The sequence below is a fragment of the Mastigoproctus giganteus genome, chromosome 4, assembly GCF_048544385.1.
Source record: "Mastigoproctus giganteus isolate SK-2022 chromosome 4, ASM4854438v1, whole genome shotgun sequence".
Lineage (NCBI taxonomy): Eukaryota > Metazoa > Arthropoda > Arachnida > Uropygi > Thelyphonidae > Mastigoproctus > Mastigoproctus giganteus.
In genome coordinates this window covers 145,140,356-145,164,229 of record NC_143578.1, presented here as the reverse complement: position 1 = coordinate 145,164,229, position 23,874 = coordinate 145,140,356, and the positions used below count along the sequence as shown (strand labels likewise).

At 40.7% G+C, this 23,874-nt stretch overlaps 2 protein-coding genes across 4 annotated transcripts in view; both read left to right on the top strand.

The window, feature by feature from the left end:
* Positions 1–14,846: 14,846 nt before the first annotated feature.
* Positions 14,847–23,874, top strand: part of LOC150087110 (RNA 3'-terminal phosphate cyclase-like) — a 184,844-nt gene continuing 175,816 nt past the window's right edge. Inside the window, exon 1 of one of the 3 annotated variants that reach the window (XM_090372968.1) lies at positions 14,847–15,370. Coding sequence is in view for 2 of the 3 variants with exons in the window: in XM_090372966.1 (XP_090229092.1) it covers positions 17,109–17,159 (51 nt within the window). In the remaining variant the exon portion in view is untranslated. Of the gene's footprint in view, positions 15,371–16,913; positions 17,160–23,874 lie in introns of those variants that run through there. The other 2 variants (XM_090372967.1, XM_090372966.1) reach the window with 2 other exon arrangements.
* Positions 15,383–16,508, top strand: LOC150087111 (actin maturation protease-like). Its single transcript, XM_090372969.1, has one exon. The coding sequence runs from the start codon at positions 15,498–15,500 to the stop codon at positions 16,410–16,412; it is 915 nt and encodes a 304-aa protein (XP_090229095.1). The 5' UTR covers positions 15,383–15,497; the 3' UTR covers positions 16,413–16,508.

Sequence of the window (23,874 nt, the reverse complement as noted above, 5' to 3'; positions counted from 1 at the left end):
TACTCAGGTCCCATTCCTTTCTACTAATCCTAATAATAGACGAGGAAAAGTTCTTTAATTTTTTCACCTGCATACTCTAAATGCTGCATAAAAGTCAATTTACTGTCAATTAATATCCCTAGATGTTTTGTTGTCTTAACCATAGGGTTTTGTTTCCCATCAATTAATACCCTCGGAGGCCTTCCCACATCTAATCTACCTTTACATAACATCATTACAGTTTTACTAATAGATATCTTTAACTTATGATTGATGCCCAACATACCAGATTATCCATTACAGTAGCTGCCTTAATCTCTAAATGTCGTCTTGATATGCCATCAAAACCCAGCACCAAATCATGTGCAATTTTATGGCATTGCATACCTGTGTTTTGTAACCATATATTCAATACTATGTTCCAGAAAGTTGGCCCCAAAACAGATCCATGGGGACAACCTCTGGAAATATTCTTTGGGTACACCAAATGCTGAGATCTTACCATAATCTTCCTGCCATGCAAATAATTTGACAAACATATAACAATTGAGAACATTTGAACAAGCGCAAAGAATAAAGTATGCTTTTGTGCCAGACAATTATCAAAAGCTCCTTCAAATTCTATATAAATAACTAATACTTATTTACTATTTGAAGAGCCAACATAATCTACAAGGTCCTTTAGTGCATCTTCAGCGGAACATTTTCATTTAAAACATATTGATAGGGGAGTGCATAATTATACTTAATAAACCAATCATTTAATCAGTGGTGTAACAATCTTAGACATATTTTGAAGTAAAGAGATGGGCCTGTATGCTCTAGGTTCTCTAGGAAAATTAGTCAAGAAACACTTCTTATGATGAACCGAAGACGACAAATGAAGAGCAAGATAAACACTGACAAGGAGAAAATTGAGTATACTGAGTAATGCAAAGCCATTAGAAAGAGACTCAGAGAGAACATAAGATTTAACCCAAGAAAAGTAAAACAAGCATTAAGGGAAAACAAAGGACTTAAATCAGCAGTAATACAGAAAGACGAATGATACTGATACTGAAGATAGCGATGGTGTACTTATAAATATCAGAGAAGGCATAATTCAAATGGCAGAAGGCTACTATAGAGAATTATACAAGGAGCGATAGCAGTAGGGAAGATGGATCGCAAATTAGTAACGTATATGACATACCTGATATCTTTCCTGATGAGGTAGAAAATGCGTTGAAGAAAATGAACAATTAGAAAGCCCCGGGGGAGTGGAGATGAAGTTACTGTAGAGTTGTTAAAATTGGGAGGAAGAGACATGGCACAAAAACTGGCAAGACTCTTCACAAAATGCATTAGAATAGTTGTGACTCCTAAGGAGTGGAATAATGCAATCATAGTTTTGCTGCATAAGAAAGAAGATTAATCAGAAATTGGAAATTTTGGATCAATTAGGTTTTTATCCCACCTCTACAAGTTATTCACAAGAGTCTACTAACAGATTAGAAAGAATACTTGATGAGAATCAACCGAAAGAGCAAGCTGGCTTTAGGACAGGATTCTCAACTATGGATCACCTTCACGTAATATCACAGCTAATGGAGAAAGCAAATGAATATAAAACACCATTATGCCTGGCATTTGTGGATTATGAAAAGGCATTTGACTCCATACAGCATAATCTCTATCACTCTGGTTGCACTCTATCAAGTGCAACCAGAGTGATAGAGATACCCTATCAAGTGCAACCAGAAAGTAATAATTCTCGGAGACTTCAACCTGCCCCTGCCAGCTGCATCAAAGCTCCTCGATCAGTTAATTTCGAATTTGTCAAGTCTCAACATCCATTGCATCTGTGTCTCCCCCCCTCTCGCGGAGAAGCCACATTACAGAGAATCTTTTCCAGCCATGGGAGTGTTAAAGCTGTAATCAGTTCTAATTCGGCATTTCCCTCTGACCACAGGCGAATTGAAGCGTCTCTCATCGTGCTGAAAGAATGCTATAACCAATCCAACTCGATTGAAAAGATCAGGAAAGCTGTATATGATCCAAAATACCTAAAAATTGAAACAGCAATGGATCTCTTTAGGCTCCACCCCTGGCGAACTCTCAGTGAAATCGATATAGAGGAAGCTGCGTTTTGGCTTCAAAAATGGTTATCTTTCATTGCTAAAGTGGCCATGTCAAGAGTTTGCGTCATCTGCCCACACTCGAAGCCGTGGTGGTCCAGCATCCTTATGCACCAGTTTAAAGAAAAACGACTATATGCCCAATTCAAGAGATCACCCACAGAAAGATCATACTCAGCGTACTCAATAGCCAGATACAGTTTCCAGAAATCCAAGAAGCAGGCTATCAAGTCGTTCATGGAAAAGAAGATAGCTTGTGGTCAGCGATCCTGGTCGGCCAATCACATCCGGTCAGCAGAATCGTTAGACCTGGCCGAATGGTGCAATCATGTAACTCGGTTCGTCAAAACAGACAGTGCAGCTGCGGACTCCCCCTGGAACAGTGCCGACTACGACATAACTAATCTCATGATTGGCGAAGAGGAGCTGATCAAGACCATCAATGCCCTGTTCAATAAGAAATCAATGGGAAGTGACTATATTCCCACCTTTTGCCTTAAAGTTGCCTCCTACTTCATCAGCGATGAGCTGACGAAGTTGTTTAGCAGAATTTTACAACAGAGAGTCATCCCAAACGCTTGGCTAAATTATAGAGTCATTCCAATTCCAAAGGTGCAGAATCCGACCTCTACTACTGACTATAGGCCTATTTCAATTTTCTCCCCTTTTCTCAAATGCCTCGAGAAATGCATGTTTAAAGTGATTGCCAATCAAATCCTTTCCCAGAGACCTCAGCATACATATTAAGCGCTCTCACAAAGATCACCGATAACATGCATACAGGCCCTGAATTTAGAAACCCTTCAAGCATGGGAGCAAGGCTCTGTTATGCATGCTGTTTTTTCTGGATCCGGAAGCGGCCTTTGACTCAATCCAAGTTATTATTATTATTAGCAGCCATATGGTGCAAGGAAGCCTGAGGCTTATGCTGCACCAGCCAAAAAATAATTTTCGAGTTACCCCTGAGAGAGAGAGAAGCAGAAAGGAATCACCAAGAAAGAGAAGAATGATGATATCCAGCTCGGAACCCTGGGTGTGCCATGCCCATACTCACCAGATGTGAGCCCCTGGGGTTAAAAACAACTATAATCGTCCCCCGGTGGGCTCAAACTACCAACCTTTCGGTTAACAGCCGAACGCGCTAGCCAATTGCGCCACGGAGGCGATGTACCTCCTGGAGAACTACGGTTTCACGGGTAATGTTTCAAAGCTACTCAGAAATTTGCTGACCAAGAGGTGCCTTACCTTCCAGCAAGGGAATAACTGCATCACAAAACAAAATGAAGTCGGTATACCCAAGTTGTATCGTTGTCGGCACTGCTTTTTTCAGCGATATTTATTCCACTAATGAATGAAATACCTGCGTTCATGGCCTACGCTGATGATATTGTTTGTTACCTCTCAAGCCCAGCTAACACCTCACCAGACCAGCAGCAAACTGAACCTTCTTGGACTTTCCGACAGCTCCCTTTGCACCTGTGGTGCCCAGGAGACCTGGGACCACTTGATTCATGACTGCCTACTATATGACGACCTCAGATCTCTCATCACACAAATCCATTTCATCCCGAGAGACCAGGAGCAACATCTAGAAAACCACCATGCCTATACAGCCTTTTCTAACTTTGCTCAGGGCCTCTTCACGAGGCAGATAACCCAACCACAACCTCAGAATCAGACCCAACCAGACAATGAAACGACCTAATCAGCCATGTGTCACGACCACTACTTATATCTAGGAAATAAGTGAACTCATACACCAACCATTAGATGAATTTTACTGTAACTAAAATTTTACAAATAACGAAGAATATATAAAAACATTATATAATTTACTATAATTTAAAATAAACTGATGGGTGTATATTACGGAACCCTAAAACTATAATAAAATCATTTACTATAAAATATGTTACAATATAAAGATTAAAAGCGCTAAAAAAAACTTGCCGCTTTCGAGAGCGTCAGCTTTCTTCCTCAACAGTGATAAGACTTCCTGCAACCTCTCCTATATAACAGGCTCACGGTACCTCCACACGTGGTATTCCGTCACGTGGTTCCCTCGGCACATGGGCAGAATGGGAAGTGGAAATGGCTCGGGTACGTGGCAAACAAAATCTTTCATCCGTACTGCGAACTTCAAAATAGGATGTATGCGTATACCTCTGTCTCTATTCATGGTATTCTTACTGGATGAGCCAATCCGTAAACCCTCTAGCCACTTACGCTCCCAGTACCCAGCGTGATATACGATGATCGCGTTCTGTGGGGAGATCTGATGCTGCTTCTCCCAAAACTGTTTGGCCACAGCAGACTTAGGGAGAAGCAGCATCAGATCTCTCCAGAGGAGGCGATCATCGTAGACCACGCACATGGGTACTGGGAGCGTAAGTGGCTAGAGGGTTTACGGATTGGCTCATCCAGTAAGAATACCATGAATAGAGACAGAGGTATACGCATACATCCTATTTTTGAAGCAGTTCTCCGCAGTACGGATGAACGATTTTGTTTGCCACGTACCTGAGCCATTTCCACTTCTGGTTCTGCCGATGCGCCGAGGGAACCACGTGAAGGAATACCACGTGTGGAGGTACCGTGTTATATAGGAGAGGTTGCAGGAAGTCTTATCACTGTTGAGGAAGACAGCTGATGCTCTCGAAAGTTTCAGGTTTTTTTTAGCGCTTTTAATCTTTATATTTTAGCATATTTTATTGTAAATGATTTTATTATAGTTTTAGCATTCCGTAATATACAGCCATCAAGTTTATTTTAAATTATAGTAAATTATATAATGTTTTTATATATGTTATTTGTAAAAAGTTTAATTACAGTGAAATTCATCTAATGGTTGGTGTATGAGTTCACTTATTTCCTGGATATGAATTTTCCCGATCTCAGAGGCCTCTTTCACTACTTGCTTCAGCGTACTGCAATCCCCGTGAAGACTTTCAACCTGCACAATAATCGTGCTTTTACAATGCAGCCTCAATATAACCTCGATCTACCATGACTGCTGCTTTGGCTTCTTCCCCACCAAGTTGACTCACCACTATCTGGACGAGACTTCTCTGTCCCAGGATTGACACTACCCAGATTTGACCCTCTCGGATTGACTCTACCAAATATATCTTCATACAGCTCACTTCTAAAATGACTTCACCACCTGGACGGGACTGTCTGTCCCAGGATTTCACTACTCGAATTCACCTTCTTGGACTGGACTCTGCGAACTATGACTTCACGCCGCATTGCTGCCAATGCCACGTGGCGATCCTGAACCCGTGCTCCCTTGTACGGCTCTGTCCTGGTGGAAGGAGGTGATGGTTCCCTTGTCTCCTCCCCCCCGCCACCCCCTCTTCTGGTGGGGGATGGGCTTGCTTCACTGATTTTGGGGTTATCTACTCTATCGACCCTATACTTCTGTCTCTCACCCCCCAGCCTTCAGTCTCTCCTCCCCCTCTAGCTTTCCAACTAGCTTTCATCCCATGTCAAAATTATCCAAGCCCTACACCCAAAATTCTTAATTCCACACTGTATAACTTAAAACTCCTTTGGCCTGACCCAACCTCTAGTGCACCTCCCTTTTTTTTTTTAAGGTCCTAGCCACTCTAATCCCAGGAAATTAGGTGGCAGGACCTGTCAGAGTACTTATTTAAAAATACTGGTGTACCTGGCTTGCCTCCAAGGGGCTAAGTGTGGGCAATGTTGGGCCTCAGTAGGGGTCCAGTGGCTAAATGACCAGATGAACAACGGTACACGACACCACATCCAACAATACCCATACAGTTTTTAACAGTGTTCTGTAACACACGACAATGTAGGCTATTCGGAGATTGGAGAAATCCCTGCTGCCATTAGACCCTAAACGCACTTTACCTCACCTGACCTGAATCTCATGAATGACAACTACCAGATCAGACCTCTGTGAAGGCTGTGTGTCCCTATCTCGATTTACTTTATACCATCCTGCCACCCCTCCTTTCCTCTGGTGGGGCCTGGGCAGGCCCCATTGACCACTGGGGCCGTCTTTTTGATCATCTCCATTCTTCTGTCTTTTCCACCCAGTCTTCAGTCTTCCTCCCCCACTCTACCTGACATCACCTACACAGCATTCTCCAAAAAACAGTTGGAGTACACCAGAGTACACACTAAACATCAAAATTGAACCTTGCACGACTTTTGGCTACCAATTCCAGAGTTATCCTCCTTTTTATTTTATTTTATATTTTATTTATTTTTATTTAATTATTTTTATTTTATTTAATCATATTTTATTTTATTTTTTATTATTAATATTATAAAAAATAAAATTGACTCGCCGGATTTGTATTTATTTTTTTTTAAGGTCCTATCAACTGAAATCTCAGGAAACTAGGTGCAGGACCTGCCAGAGTAAATAATTTCTCTACTATTGGGTACCTGGTCTGCCTCCACGGGGCAGAGTGTGGACAACGTTGGGTTCCATTAGGGGCCCAGCAGCTAAATGTCATTGCTGACCAGGTACAACCTTTTGTGGCAACGGTCTTCTCCTCTGGTGGTGCCATCTTTCAGGAGGATAATGCGCCTTGCCACACTGCCCAGATTGTTCGAGACTGGTTTGCAGAAAATGAGGAAGACTTCCAGGTATTGCCCTGGCCTTCAAATTCCCGAGCCATCAATCCCATCGACCATCTATGGTTTGAGTTGGAACAGGAACTTCGATCTGCGGCATCTCAACCATGGACCTTACAGGATTTAAAGTATCTCTTGGTTACGTGCTGGTATCAGATACCACAAGTCACATTATGAGCTGTTTTGGCTGGACGTGGACGATCAACATCATATTAGGTAGGTGGTCATAATGTCTTGGCTCGTCGATGTAGGTACAGTACATCAGTTCATTCACATAGACGGTAATTCGAAGTCGGTATGGATAAACTAAGTGGGTTGTGATAGTAGGTTCCTGACGCATGGATCACTCTCTCTCACGGAGGTGGTACAGAAATTGCACTATCCCCATTCGAGTGTCAAGAGTGTATTGGGAATACGCCACTTTCGCAATAACACCTCATTATGGACAGTGCTGTGGGAGGAGAAAGATGCTGGATGAAAATGGCCGTCGACTTCTGTCTCGCATTGTTTCAGCCTACTGGAGAGTGACAAAAAAACCAAAACCAAACTATTATTTTTAGGCCACCCGAATAATTAAATTCATCTGCCGTGCTGTGTCTTATGTCTGTTAATTGCGTATGTTCTATGGTCGATTTATCTGTATGTTTGGCTGGATGGAAAAACCCAGTTTCTTTGGGAAAAACCTTGCTATCTACGCCTGAGACCGACTAACTCAGGCACGGAGTGAAAAAAACCCATTAAAGTTCCTCGCGTCATCGACAGGATTCGAGCCTGGGCCTTTTCCACTCGTAGTGGGGAGGACAGTGACGATACCACTGTGCTACCGCGCAGACACTGGAGAGTGACAAAAACCAAAAGAAAAAAAAACAAATTATGATATTAAGGTCCCCTGTAAATGATTACATATTTATTTTGTCTGTAAATTGTGTGTTTTTTCCAGTCGATTTGTCTGTTTTGCTTGACAAAAATCCCAATTTCTGGGGGGAACCTTGCTATCTACTCCTGAGACCGACTAACTCAGCCGTAGAATGAAAAAATCCCACTAAAGTTCCTCGCGACATTGACGGGATACGAACCCGGGCCTTTTCCACCTGATGTGGGGAGGACGGTGACAATACCCCTGTGCTAGCCGCACAGACACTGGAGAGTGACATGTAGACATGTATGACATGTATAGTATCTTATGTAGGACGGCACCTGAACGTCAATTCATCTCCGCCTTTGTACACTGTGATGATTACAGAAGGTACTATAAAAGGCCAGAAATGTGTGTAATATTATATTATGTGTGCGTGAAGTGTGCGTTTTGTGTTGTTTAGTTGTTTCTGGCCGTTTCGTCACCATGCAGGCGATCGCCTGGAAAGCCTGCCCAGTGTCCGTCTACACCACGGGGAGGTAGGCCACAACTACGCATGTATCACAGCCGCCCTCCGAACGCTCTGGTTTACCAGCTCTTACTGCCCTAATATCACAGCAAAAAATAGATTAATTAATTTAAAAAATAAAATAAAATAAATAAAAAATATATATACATATATGTAAGAAAATAATAAAAACTAGATAATAAAAAAAATCCTATCCATTGGGCAGCCCAAACCCAATGGATAGGATTTTATAAATAGGATAGGATAAATATAAATAAAAAGTGAAGAAGAAGAAAAAGAAATAAAAAAAAAAATAATAAAATTAAATAAATATAGAAAAAAGAGGGGGAAAAATAATAAAATATATATATCTGATCCCGCACTGGCCAAAGGCCAGTGCCAGCAGGAGTCTCCACTAGGAGGTATTCCGTAGTTGAGTGAGAAGGCGTCTCCGGCAATCAAAAGCATGATGAGAAAATTCTTGCAGGGACTGGAAATTTTCTCTGGTGCTCAGGAAGTCCGGCTCATTTCCGGGGACAGCGATACTGGTATAGAGAAGAAGGTTCTGTCGAAGATCCAGGTATTGATGGCAGTGGTATAAAATATGTTCCCAGTCTTCTGAGTCACCAAAAGAACAGAGGTGATTAATCAAGGTTGAAAGTTGCAAGTTTGGCATTAAGGGAGCCATGACCAGAGAGTAAGTAGAGAGTGTACAGACCAGGATGAAACTATTTCTGAGTGGACTCTAACGTGGCAAAGGTGATGTTATGGATGAACTTTAAAGTAACAAAACCCTTAGAGGTAGCGGACCATCTGTCTTGCCAGCTGTGCATCAAAATATTCCAACAGCGTCTTTTCTCTGCTTTGGGATCCACAGTGACATCGATAGTAATACCAAGAAAGGTGACAGGGACAGCGTGCCTAACGTAGAAGCACAGGCCTCGGTACATAAGAAAGGTATCGAGGGGCAGATAGCCGTTAAGAACCTGCAAAGCAAGAGTAGACACAGTCCTACAGGCCCTGCACTTGCTAAAAGCATCTTACGTTGAATGCTGTGAAGTTTAGTCTGTACTGAAACCTTCTTAACATGCCAGAACCAGGCGGCCATGCCATAGGAACAAATTGGTAGAAATACAGCTTTGTAATATAACCGTAGAGAGCGAGAATTAAGACCCCAAGATTGTTTAAAGAGACAAAGAAGTGAGAAGGTAAGTTGTTTGACTTTCTCTGAGAGATCTTCTAAGTGTTTAGTAAACATAAGTTTACTATCAATAATCAGACCAAGAAATTTTAGAGAAGAAACCATGGAAAGTGATTTGTTTTGAAGTTTTACAACAGGTGACTGTGAAATATTAAGCGAACCTTTAACCAGCATCATTTTAGTTTTCGTGGAGGATATGGATAATTTATTTATGGTGGACCATTGAGAGAGATCTGACGTGACGAAGTTGGCTGTGCTTTCAAGGGAGGCACGGGAATTGCCCTGTATCAGCAGGGTGAGATCGTCTGCATAAGCGAATTTGGAAGTACAGTATAAGGAATAGTTTTAAGGAGCCATTCGTCAAGAACGATGTTCCAGACGAGTGGTCCAAGAACAGAGCGGGAGACGGAGTTAGATCTAGAAATAACAGAAACTGTACGGTTTCAAAATAACTTCTCAAAAGGTTATAGAGAGGAAGAGGACAATCGGCAGCACGTAAGCGAGCAAACAAACTAGACCACCATTAAAAGATCAAACGCCGCAGAAAAATCAACAAAAATAGCAAGAACGTATTTAGAATTTACAGGGATAACTCGAGAAAGGAATTCAACGACTGCTTCTTCAGTTCCTCGCCCAGTTCGGAAACCATATTGATCGTCTGATACAACAGAGGTGTTCGTGAACAGTGAAGTGAGTCTTATAGCAATCAACCTTTCAAGTCTTTTGGCCAAATGCGATAACAGAGCAATAGTACGGAAGGACTTGCCATTTTGGGTGCTTGAAGGTTTAGGAATTAGTTTAAGAAGAACTGTCTTCCAGGTAACAGGGAATGTGCTTTCATTCAGACATTTGTTGAATAGATTCGGAAGAACCGTTGGACGTAGCTTGTGGAATTGTTTGATAAAGATGCCCTCATGAAGGTCGAGGCCTGGACAACCAGAGATGTTAATTTTTAGGACAGCGTGTACACCTCCAGCTGCGTAAATGGCTGAGATTCAGAAGCAGTAGTTTGGGATTTATTGAGCTGTCTTATTTGTTGATGAGTAGTCAAGTCATCCTCTGGGCGATCAGAAGGAAGCAGATTGTCCAAGATAGTCTTCATGGTGTCCTTCCAGGTGAGAGTTTCGGTGCCGTTTGCGGGTACCGACCAATAAACAGTAGGGGAATAGGATTTGTTCCTGGTTAGGCGATAAACAGGGCCCCATGGGTCCCGATTGCCAGTAGAAGAGAGTGACACTATCGACTTCAACGAGGGAGGTGCCAGAAACGTCTCCACTAAGATCATCAAGCTATCAATAGCTGCAATAGATTATCGGAGCCGCCGACCTACCAGAGTCCCGTTGCTAACGTCAAGACACAGGACTCTACACCTCAACTGAATGAAAGAACATTGGAACTGGACTTTGGATGATTGGACACAAGTCTCCTGGTCGACGAGTCTCTTTTCCAGTTATTTCGAGTGGACGGGAGGGTGCGTATCTGGCGGAAACCGCACGAAGCTATACACCCATCATGTCATCAAGGAACTGTTCAGGCAGGGTGTCCATTCATGCAGACCATCTGCATCTGTTCATGGTCATCGTGCACCCAGAGGGCAATGGACTTTACCATCAAGATAATGTGCCTCCCCACAGGGCCATGGTGACTATTATTATTAGTCTTATGGTGCAAGGAAGTCTGAGACTTGTGCTACACCAGCCAAAAAATATTCCCGAGTTACCCTGAGAGAGAGAGAGAAGTAGAGAGAGAGCGAGAGCGAAAAGAATCACAAAAGAAGAGAAGAATGATGATAGCCAACTCAACACCCTGGGTTTACCAAGCCCATACTCCCCAGATGTGAGCCCCTTGGACTAGACCTTGGTTCGAAGGGTATTCTGCTGATGTTATCGAGGCAGTGTTAGGTGGGTCGGAAAACTGCTAGCTTGCGGGGGGGGGGTAACTAGGACTAATAGATTAACAGTAGCCACTTGCAGAGGTGAAAGTGATTCTTGCACTGCTTCTATTGGAATGAGCAGCAGCCTGGAAAAGAGGATACAGGATAATTCCGAGATTGCTGGGAGTCATTTCGGTTCAAGTAAACACATGGGTTGTGTTCGGGTAGCTAAGAATAGGAACAGGTGCATGTATACTTCCGTGTACACCAATGCTAGGAGTTTGGTAAATAAATTTTATGAATTTGAGGTATTGCTCAAAACATCAAAGGCAGATATTGTTGGGATATCAGACGTGTCACACAGATATAAGGAACGCAGAACTGGAATTTTGGGAGTACAACGTCTACAGAAAAGGTAGACAGGATAGGAAGGGAGAAGGGGTTATGCTATTAGTTAAGAAACACATAAAATCCAAGGAAGTGAAGCCAGTCGACATCGCTGGACAGTGCAGTGTCGAGTCAGTTTGGTGTGACATAAGCATTGGGAGAACAAAATTGAGAGTGTGCTATAGGCCTAATGATTCTGATGAGTATAATAAGAAACTATACAGGGAAATAGAGTGGACAAGTAAATCAGAGAGTCTTATAATGGGGGATTTTAATTTCCCAGATATTGACTGGAATTTGTGGGTTGGTCACTCACACACTAGCAAGGCTTTTGTAGATTTATTGGATGATTGTTTTCTATATCAGCATGTTCGGGAGGCAACAAGAGGGAGTAATACTCTTGATTTGATTATCAGTAGGGATTCTTCATGCATTAAGAATCTGCAGATAGAGGAACCACTAGGTGGCAGTGATCACAATGGGCTGAAGTGGGATTTACTCAAAGAGGTAACTACCATCAGGGGTAAAGGGAAGGGTTTTTGCTTTCGTAAAGGCGACTATGATGGTCTGAGACAGTATTTAAATTCTATACAGTGGGACGAACTGATGTTACCAACAGCAAATTCAAAATGGAAAGCATTCAAAGAAGTTATATTGGAAGCTACTAGGCTTTACATACCAACTAAGAAATATTGTTCAAGGTTTAGGCCTAAATGGATATCAGATGAACTAATGAGACATTTAGTAGAGAAGAAAAATTCATGGGATACATATAAATTAATGGGTGACATAGAAGCCTATGATAGATATAAGCTGGTCTGCAACCAAGTCACAAAGGAGATTAGGCAGGCAAAGGCAGATTAAGAGAAATCCTTGGCATAGGATGCAAAGAAAAACAGAAAAGAGTTCTTTACCTATGTAAACTCTAGAAGGAAAGGAATGAATCAGATTGGTCCAGTGGATATTGATGATTCAACAATTGAGGATCTTGCTCAGGTGGCAAACAAACTTAACGAACATTTTGCATCTACATTCCCACATGACGACTTATTTAGGAAAGGGCATGCCAGATGTGAAGTAAACTCTGGTTGTGAGCTAGATGATTTTGTAATAACTGAGAGGAAAGTAGAGGAGAAATTGTTGAGGTGAAACATAAAAAAGGCACTCGGGGTGGATGGGATCTATCCAGTTATATTAAAGGAGGCAGCAAAGGAAGTAAGCAAACCCTTAGCCATAATTTTGAGAGCTTCTTTGTCTCAGTGGAGGTACCCATAGACTGGAGATGTGCAAATGTGACCCCAATTCACAAAGGAGAAACAAAGGCTGACACAAGTTATTACAGACCTGTGAGTTTTACTTCTGTTCCAGGAAAATTAATGGAGGCACTGGTTAAAGAAGTACTGCAGGATCATATAGACAAGACTTCAGTTATAGCTCGGACACAGCATGGTTTTGTTAAGGGAAAGTCTTGCCTGATCAATTTGATTGGATACTATGATGCAGTCAGAAAAGAGCTGGATGCAGAGAATAACTTTGATGTTATATATTTGGATCTTAGAAAGGCTTTTGATTCTGTTGCACATGGAAGATTCTGCCCAAATTGGAGGAGTGTGGCATTGGAGGCAAATTGCTGCTATGGATAAAGGGATGGTTGAGGGGGAGAAGACAGAGAGTGGTAATGAATGGACACTGCTCATCGTGGACTAATGTTATTAGTGGAGTCCCTCAGGGGTCAGTGTTGGGTCCATTATTGTTTTCTGTATTTATAAATGATATTGATTATAGTATATCAAGCTTAATGTCCAAGTTTGCAGACGAGACAAAGGTTGGCAGGGTTGTTAATGACACTACTGACGCTATGCTGCTGCAACAGGATCTGGAAAGGTTGAGCAGATGGGTTGAGAGGTGGCAAATGAAGTTTAACATTGACAAATGTAAAGTACTACATATGGGAAACAGTAACTCCAGAGCAACGTATCAACTCTGTGGTACTACACTGACAGTAGTAGAGAATGAAAAGGCCCTGGGGGTAATTGTGCAGGCAGATATGAAGTTCTCTGAGCAGTACAGACGGGCTGCACTTTTAGCTCATGGTGTCTTTTCAATGATATTCAGGAATTTTTCTAGCAGGGATGAGGAGGTGATTATACCCTTATATAAGGCAATGGTCAGGCGTCACTTTGAGTACTGTATAGAGGTCTGGAGGCCTCATTTCAAGAAGTATGCACAGCTGCTGGAACGAGTTCAGAGAAGGGCAACAAAATTAGTGAAAGGGACAAAGGGTTGCTCTTACGAAGAAAGGCTGAAGTTTTGCAAATTACAGTGTCTGGAGACTAGGCACCGGCGAGGTGATCTGATAGAGGTGTATAAAGCCTTGAATGGTTTGAGCATGCTCAATGCCGATGGGATTCTTTCCCTTGCTCAGAATACTCACCTGAGAGGGCATAAATTCAAATTGAGGAAAGACAGATGTAGTATAGATGTGCGGAAATTTTGCTTTAGCCAGCTGGTAGTTGGTTGGTGGAACAGACTTCCATCCCTTGTTGTGGAAGTTGATAGCCTAAATAAATTTAAGGCTGAGCTGGACAGGTATTTTGAAAGAACGGAGGGGTGAAATGGGAGTGGTTTTTTTTTTTTTTTTTTTTTTTTTTTGGTTGATGCTGCATAAGCTTGCTTACTCGCATCACATGCCTGTACTAATGCTAATGCTAATTTTACCATCATGGAATGGACTCCTCGTTCACCAGACATGAACCCTGTGAATTGCCTCAGGGGCTCACATTTGGTTAGTATGGGTTTGGCTAGCCCATACTGAGCTGGATATCATCATTCTTCTCTTTCTTGGTGATTACCTTCTACTTCTCTCTCTCGTCCCCTCTCCCTCTCCCTATTTCTCCGGGTAACATGGGATTTTTTTTTTTTTTTGGCTGGTGCAGCATAAGCCTCAGGCTTCCTTGCACCATATGGCTAATAATAGTAATAATAATAATAATAATCTTTGGGATGTGGGAAGGTATATTTTACTAATCTGTGGTCACTACCATACCAAATTTTGTCCAGCTTCATCGCAAGCTGCACGAATTACCCTACGTTTTGTACATATTCTGTTAATTTTCCCGAGCAGTGTAAACAAATACACAAGAGGACATAAAAATTATAAAAAAACGATTGAAAGATAGATCTGGGAATATTTGCCTTAGGGCAGTGAGTAATTGATTGTTGGAACGTTCTTCCATGTGCTATTTTGTATGTGGATAGTTTGAATTAAATTAAAGAAGTACTAGACTACTAGACAAGTTATTAGTAGGGGTGGACAAATGAAGTGGCTAGCTTTTTTTTTTTTTTGTTATGCTGTATAAGTTTCTGTCCTCGACTTACTCTGTGGTGCAGGTTACCCATCTGATATTCTTTCGTGATAACGTCTCATGGCCGCATACACAGAGTAGTATCTCTTTTGGCCGCATATTTATTTCGAGACCAGCCGCTGTCTAGAATAGGAACGATTTTCTGGTGATGGTTTCACAGAAAAGAGTTACTGTAACTGTTGGATAGATAATAAAGGGAGAATTCTAAAGTTAATCTTAAAAGGCATTTTATGGTAGCTGCCTGAGAAATGTTTAGTGATCTAATGACAGTCTGAAAAAGAAGTGGAGATACCTTATGAAGCTGTAACGTTCGTATAAACAAAGTATAAGATATTGTCTGCGGTGTGCATGTTGTACTTGAAATTTTGGTGTAAAACATGAGATAAGTATTGAACGTCTCTGAAGATAATCACTTTATTTATCAAGGAATGATGGATGAGGTGGTAAACATCGATGGGGGAATTATGGAAGGCGTAAGTGTTATTTAAATCAAACTTTTGTGAAATTGTATGCACTTAAGCTGAGAGGATTAGATGTCTGAATAGATCGTGGATCTCTTCTGCGGTCTTTAGTCATAGTAATAACAATACAAGAGAAAACATGAGTAGCTTCAGTAAACAGTTAGGGGAGGCACAACGGCAGTCTGCCAATCCCGAGCTTCACCATCCGCCACTTCCCCCACCGCCTCCAAATTCCTCTGTTAGGCAATTATCAAATACTGTTGGCGGTAAGGTCCATAATTTCCAACAAACAGTATTGACTCCTAGAGAAGAAGTGTCAAAATCCTTTTCAAGAGCTTGGAACCCTATGGCAGATGATAAGAGCATAATTGTTTTGTCGTATAATTCAGCAGTTCGATCAGTCCTACAAGAAGGACCACAGTGTGGTTTGGTTGCGTTATGCATGGCCAGTCAATTATGTTGTGATGGCAAGAACCGAGCCATAACACCCAACGAGGTTTTTAAATGTGCTGCTAATATGGGTTTTACGAAACAGGGAGAAATGTTTTCTGTTGTAAATATGAGCATGTTAGCACAAACACTCATAAATTGTGAAACAAAAGTTGTGAAAGTAACAGAACAGAAATGTTCAATATTGTATCATCTTGCAGAAGGGTTACCACTTTTGATTCCGTATGACGCAGATAAGAATCATGAGCCATGTTGTAAGCAGGGCCATTCCTCACACTGGGCTGTAATTACAGGTTTTTGTACTTTCCTGAGTCATAAGATAGATTTATCCTTATTTGAGAAAGATGCAACTTTTCCTGCACTCTATCATTCGCCTGGTAAAATTATCTGTGAGTATTGTCCATTAGCCAAGAAAATTATGCTATTTGCAAAACATGGAAAAAGTGCTCATCTTGCCTTATGGGACATCGATCAACTTTTTCAGAGTAATGGTAACCTTCTGGAATTAGATAAGAAACATAGGACATCTGAGTTTGTGGTACCAACAGGAGGAGTGAAAGCAGGACTGTGTAATCAGGCACTCCTTTTGTACAAAAAAAGCTAAATATTTAGTAGAACTTGAATGAAAAGCACAGATTTCTAAGAGAATTAGTTTTGTTATCCTTAATTAAATCTTGTGTTTCAGTTGTTCAGAGCGATAAGAACCAAATCTAACAGTTGAGCTATCTCTAGTGAGAAGCATCTTTCTTGAGTTCTACAGTAGGCTGTGCATTTCTCTGATTGATAAAAATCCTTGTCTTATTTCCTAGTTAATGGTTGATTTTTTTTTTTTTTTTTTTTTAATATGTAAACTGAAAAAGTAATCCAAAGAATGAAAGCTAACACTTTCATTGTTTGGATTACTTTTACAAACTAGCACATGTAGGGGCTAAGGTATGAGAATATATTAGCATTAGAAGAGGCATATGATGCAAGAAAGGAAGCTTATACAGCATCAGCTAAAAAAAAAAAAAAAAAATTCCCATTTCATCCATCCATATCTCTAAAAGTTTGTCCAATTCTTCCTTGAATTTAATTAAGCTATCAACTTCCATAATGACAAATGGAAGTTTCTTCCAGCAATCAATTACTCACTTTCACTAAAAAGGCAAATTTCTGCCCAACTATTCTACAACTGTCTTCCTCAATTTGAATTTATGCCCCCTCAGGTTTGTAATCTGAGCAAGAGGAGAATTCCATCAGCATTGAGCCTGCCCAAACCATTCAGTGCCTTATACACCTCAATCAGATCACCTTGCAGATGCCTAGTCTCCAGATGCTGCAATTTTCAGAATCTGTTAAGCCTTTCTTGGTAAGAGGACCCCCTTCATTCCCCTCACCAATTTTGTTGCTCTTCTCTATGTAGAGAAGAGCAACCATGTATGAAGGATGTAAAGTTCTAAAATGAGGCCTCCAGACCTGTACACAGTACTCAAGGTGTGGCCTGACCATTGCCTTATATAAAGAAATAATCACCTTTTTCTACTAGCAAAGTTCTTGTATATCATTGACAAGACCCCATGACCTGCTCTGGCAGTCTGTCTGCACAGCTCAGAAAACTTCATATCTGACTGCACAATAACCCCCATGTCTTTTTAATTCTCTACTACCCTGAGTGTAGTACCATACAGTTGATATGTTGCTCTGGGGTTACTGCTACCCATATGCAGTACTTTGCATTTGTCAATGTTAAACTTCAGTTGCCTCTTCTCAGCCTATCTGTCCACCTTTTCTAGATCCTGTTGCAGTAGTATACTGTCATTATCAACTCTGCCAACCTTTGTATCATCTGCAAACTTGGACATTAAGCCTGATATACCTTCATCTATATCATAGATAAATATATGACAACAATTGGCCCAACACCCAACCCTGGGGGAACTGCACTAATAGCATTAGTCTACAAAGACCAGTGTCCATTGATTACCACTCTGTTTTTTACCACTAAACCATGCTTTTATCCATTGTAGCAACTTGCCCTTAATGCTATACAGCTTCAATTTGTATAGTAAACTTCCATTTGTAGAAGAATAAGAGAAATTTACCTCAATATGATTTACCTTAGGTAATCTTCCATATGCAACAGTATCAAAAGCTTTTCTGAAATCCAAGTACACACACGCACATCCCAAAGAGACATTGCATTCTTTTGTGAGATGAACCTCTCATACTTATTGCTGGTCTGGCAGTTCTTATCGAGGATGCAGTGGTATCCTGAAACCTTGTAGAATGGTTATTTTGTGCACTTCTCCTACCTTTTCACTGTATTCTAACCATTTAACAAACTTTTTGGGATCTTCTGTGTTGAGGCATTGGGTTCTTTGTATCCCTTACACAGCCCAGGCTTTTCTGAGCCTGGCCTTGCATTTATTATAGTGGTTATAATCATCCTCCAAGCTTTCGAAAAGGCCACAGTTCAAATTTCTATCATAATGGGAGAAACTTTTATTGGCATTTTTCACAACATGAGTGAGGTAGTTAGTCTCAAGTGAGGACTGAATGCTTTTATATCTTGGAAACTTGGGTTTTTTTGTTCAGCATTGTAACTAAGGAATGCATACTATTTTAGACAATATACTGTTAACTAATAGCCTTAGTTGCCTTGTTGCATAACACACCATCACCATTACCTTCTAAATGCAGTTAGATTTCTCCACTGAGTAGAATCTAATTATGAATTATTATTCTATTGAAAAGGTCATCAATATTGGTGATCAGTCAAGAATTTTCTGTTATGTCCAAATTATTGTCAATTCAGTAGCAGAAGTGAAGTGGCAGCAGCACGGAAAATTCTGAAATTTTCCATGCTGCTCACAGAAAACTTCAATATTAACTCTTTAAATTCTCTTTAAAGGAATTTTCTTAAATTATTTTATAGAGGTTGTGAGAAATTGGGCTAAACTTTAGGTTAGAAGTTCTGTCAGTTGTTGGGTGGATAGTGATTGTAGAGTGCTTATGACCACTAGAACATTGAAAAACATTCTGTGCATATACCAGTTGGTTGAGAACTTGTGACAAGCATTGTGGCTTTAGATATTCAACCATTTAGTTAGCATTAGCATTAGTAGAGGCATTTGATGCAAGAAAGCAAGCTTATGCAGCATCAGCCAAAAAAAAAAAAAAAAAAAACCACTTCCACTTCACCCCTCTGTTCGTTCAAAATACCTGTCCAGCTGAGCCTTAAACTTATTTAGGCTATCAACTTCCACGACAAGGGATGGAAGTCTGTTCCACCTAACCAACCACTTGCTGGCTAAAGGCAAACTTCCACACGTCTATCCTACATCTGTCTTTCCTCAATTTGAATTTATGCCCTCTCAGGTGATTATTCTGAGCGAGAGGAAGAATCCCATCAGCATTGAGCATGCTCAAACCATTCAAGGCTTTATACACCTCTATCAGATCACCTCGCTGGTGCCTAGTCTCCAGACACTGCAACTTGCAAAACTTAAGCCTTTCTCCGTAAGAGCACCCCTTTGTTCCATTCACTAATCTTGTTGCCCTTCTCTGTACTTGTTCCAGCAGCTCTACATCCTTCTTGAAATGAGGCCTCCAGACCTGTAGTTTCAGACAGTGAGCCTTGAGTTTGCCTTAATTTGGAAATGTGGAAAATAATTTTTATCCAGCTAATTTTCATTTGATTACTACCACATTTACATCTTTAAAATCTTAATACAGTCATATTTTAAATAAGTTTTATTTCAGAATAGTATTATAGAGCCATTGAAACATTAAGAAGTCATGCTTAAAAGTAATGTCAGTTTGTATTTTTGATAGCTTTTATATGTTCATTAGCCTTCTGTTCATTGTTTTAAAACATTTTTTTAACTTAAAATATTTTATGTGGAATGTTATTTGCGTAACAAATGTTAAAGAATTCTTTCACTTCAAAGTGAACGGCACTGCATATGGTTGAACTGTAGTTTATTTGGTAATAAAAAAAAAATTCAGATCTTCGAAATACCTGCCTTATGGTGAAATTTTAGTACTTGGAAATTGTATTAAATAAATAAATAAATTTTCTGTGTATACTCTGCAATGACCATGTAAGGTCAAAGCAGTTCACAAAATAGAGAGAATAACAAGAACATTCTACCATATTTAGTAGTCAAGGGGTTTGAACCATGGTCGCTCAAAGTGCTTTTGTACCCTCGCCATTGATTGCTCAGCTGTGGAGACCTTAAAGCAAGCAGCAGATATTTTAGCCACTTTTAACACAATTTCATATGACCAGGTGATTAGAAGATACAAATATGTGTTCCTAGACTTGTGAAATTATATGAATGCACAATTTAAAGTTCATTATATCTTATACCAATGTGTCTCAATTAAGGTTGCGCAGTACTTTGGTATGCTGTAAGATCCTTGAAGGAGATGCTGCCATTTTAATTCAAACTAATGGAAATTGCTGTTTTTCATTTCAGGAGTTTCCCCAGGGCCGTACTTATGAACAGGCATATGAGGCACTAGCCTCGGGTCTTACCATAGAGAGGGGGCTTCGCATGGCCTCTGTAATCTCAAATTTTTAAAGCGATTTCTTTTTTTAATGCCCTAATCTGAGCTAGGACCCACTTGTACTTACCATGTAAACAGAGACGTGAAATTTACTGAAAGTGTAAATGACTCATTTCTGCGAAAGAACAGATTAATTTCCAGAATAAAGGAAAATCACTCTCTCCTGATTCTCAAATAGGGTGTAACAGTAGAATATAGGTTGACAGCGTATTATCTGCATTGGGAATATGCCTTAATCTTTTACACTGGCTCACACAAGAAAGCAGTTGACCAGCGTGACTTCTCAGTACAGTATGTGGGAGTCAGTTGTAAATGTCTTACAGACACCACTAAATTGTGGAATGTCCCTTTAGTTCTTAATTCATGCATTTTACAGCAGCAGCTCTATTGCCTAAAGGCCAGAGGTGTGAACAATGTGTGATACAGAGTTTAGTTTAGTACTGTTCTTTATATTTCACAGTATTACGTTTGGGTTTAAACGATTGGTAAAAAATTTTTTTTTTTGGACTCTGGTATCTTTAAAGGGGGCAGTGCAAGAGCTTAACACCTTGGGCCCTGAGAAGTGTAATTGTGGTGTGTTGTCCTGGGTACCCCAAGTGGCAAATATTAGAGAATTGCTGCCCTATAACTATCAAATGTATTTCAATATCATTAGCATTAGTAGAAGCATATGATGCAAGAAAGCAAGCTTATGCAGCATCAGCCAAAGGGGAAAAAAAAAACACACTCCCATTTCACCCCTCTGTTCATTCGAAATACATGTCCAGCTGAGCCTTAAATTTATTTAGGCTATCAACTTCCACAACAATTGATGGAAGTCTGTTCCACCAACCAACTACCCACTGGGTAAAGGTAAATTTCTGCACATCTATCCTACATCTGTCTTTCTTCAATTTGAATTTATGCCCTCTCAGGTGATTATTCTGAGCAAGAGGAAGAATCCCATCGGCATTGAGCATGCTCAAACCATTCAAGGCTTTATACACCTATCAGATCACCTCGCCGGTGCCTAGTCTCCAGACACTGTAATTTGCAAAACTTAAGCCTTTCTTCGTAAGAGCAACCCTTTGTTCCATTCACTAATCTTGTTGCCCTTCTCTGTACTCGTTCCAGCAGCTCTACATCCTTCTTGAAATAAGGCCTCCAGACCTGTATACAGTACTCAAGGTGTGGCCTGACCATTGCCTTATACAAGGGGAATAATCACCTCCTTATCACTGCTAGAAATATTCCTGTATATCATTGATAAGACACCATGAGCTACTCTTGCAGCCAGTCTGCTCTGTTCAGAGAACTTCATATCTGCTTGCACAATTACCCCCAGGTCCTTTTCATTCTCTACCACTGTCAGTGTAGTACCACAGAGTTGATACATTGCTCTGGGGTTGCTGTTTCCCATATGTAGTACTTTACATTTGTCAATGTTAAACTTCATTTGCCACCTCTCAGCCCATCTGCTCAACCTTTCCAGATCCTGTTGCAGCAGCATAGCGTCAGTACTGTCCTTAGCAACCATGCCAACCTTTGTATCATCTGCAAACTTGGACATTAAGCTTGATTTACCATCATCAATATTATTTATAAATACAGAAAACAGTAATGCACCCAACACGACCCTGAGGGACTCCACTAATAACATTAGTCCACAATGAGCAGTGTCCATTGATTACCACTTGCTGTCTTCTCCCACTCAACCTTAGGCGCCACCATAGCCAGGTGGGAAGGAGCAACAGTGCATAGCACACGCTTCTTGATTAGACCGGGGTTCGAGCCTGTCACCACCAAATACAGAGGATGCGGAAAGGTCAGGGAATAACCACCGCATATCCCGGAGCAAAATGGCCTTAGTTGCTAATGCTCCTAAAAACCAAACAAACAACAACCCCCTCAACTACCCCTTTATCCATAGCAGAAATTTTCCTCCAGTACCACACTGCTCCAATTTGTGCAGCAGTCTTCCATGTGCAACAGTATCAAAAGCCTTTCTAAGATCCAAGTATATAATATCAAAGTTATTCCCTGCATCGAGTTCTTTTGTGACTGCATCATAGTATCCAATCAAATTGGCCAGTCAAGACTTCCCCTTAACAAAACCATGCTGTGTCCGAGCTATAACTGAAGTCTTGTCTAGATGATCCTGCAGTGCTTCTTTAACCAGTGCCTCCATTAATTTTCCTGGAACAGAAGTTAAACTCACAGGTCTATAATTACTTGTGTCAGCCTTTGATCCTCCTTTGTGAATTGGGGTCACATTTGCACATCTCCAGTCTATGGATACCTCTCCTGAGTCCAAGGTAGCTCTCATAATTATGGCTAAGGGTTTGCTTACTTCCTTTGCTGCCTCCTTTAATATAACTGGATAGATCCCATCCATCCCAGGTGCCTTTCTTGTGTTTATCTTCAACAATTTCTCCTCCACTTTACTCTCAGTTATTACAAGATTATCTAGCTTACTGCCAGAGTTGAATATGCCTCTGGCATTCCCCTCGCCGAATAACTCCTCATGTGTGAATGTTGATGCAAAATATTCATTTAGTTTGTTAGCTACCTGAGCAGGATCATCAACAGTTGAACCATCGATATCAAGTGGACCAATCTGATTCATCCCCTTCCTTCTAGAGTTTACATAAATAAAGAACACTTTGCTGTTTTTCTTTGCATCCCTTGCCAAAGATTTCTCGTAATCTGCCTTCGCCTGCCTAACCTCCTTTCTAACTTGGTTACAGATCAACTTATATCTGTCATAGGCTTCTGTGTCATATGTTAATTTATATGTATTCCATGCATTTTTCTTCTGACATATGTCTCATTAGTTCATCTGACATCCATTTAGGCCTAAACCTTGAACAATATTTCTTTTAGTTGGTATTTAAAGCCTAGTAGCTTCCAAGATAAGTTCTTTGAATGCTTCCCATTTTGAATTTGCTGTTGGTAACATCATCAATTGGTCCCACTGTATAGAATTTAAATACTGTCTCAGACCATCATAGTTGCCTTTACGAAAGCAATAACCCTTCCCTTTACCCCTGATGGTAGTTACTTCTTTGAGTAAATCCCACTTCAGCACACTGTGATTGCTGCCACCTAGTGGTTCCTCTTTCTGCAGATTCTTAATGCATGAAGAATCCCTACTGATAATCAAATCAAGAGTATTACTCCCTCTAGTTGCCTCCCGAACATGCTGATGTAGAAAACAATCATCCAATAAATCCACAAAAGCCTTGCTAGTGTGAGTGACTAACCCACAAATTCCATTCAAAATCTTTTAAATTAAAATCCCCCATTATAATACTCTTTGATTTACTGGCCCACTATTTCCCTGTAGTTTCTTATTATATTCATCAGAGTCATTAGGCCTATAGCACACTCCTATTCTCAATTTTGATCTGCCAATGCTTGTCACACCAAACTGACTCGACACTGCACTGTCCAGCGATGTCGACTGGCTTCACTTCCTTGGATTTTTATGTGTTTCTTAACTAATAGCATAACTCTTCCTCACCTGTCTATCC

Bases quoted from the DNA above. Each gene is read 5' to 3' on its own strand.
- LOC150087111 (XM_090372969.1), top strand. From the start codon at position 15,498: ATGAGTAGCTTCAGTAAACAGTTAGGGGAGGCACAACGGCAGTCTGCC.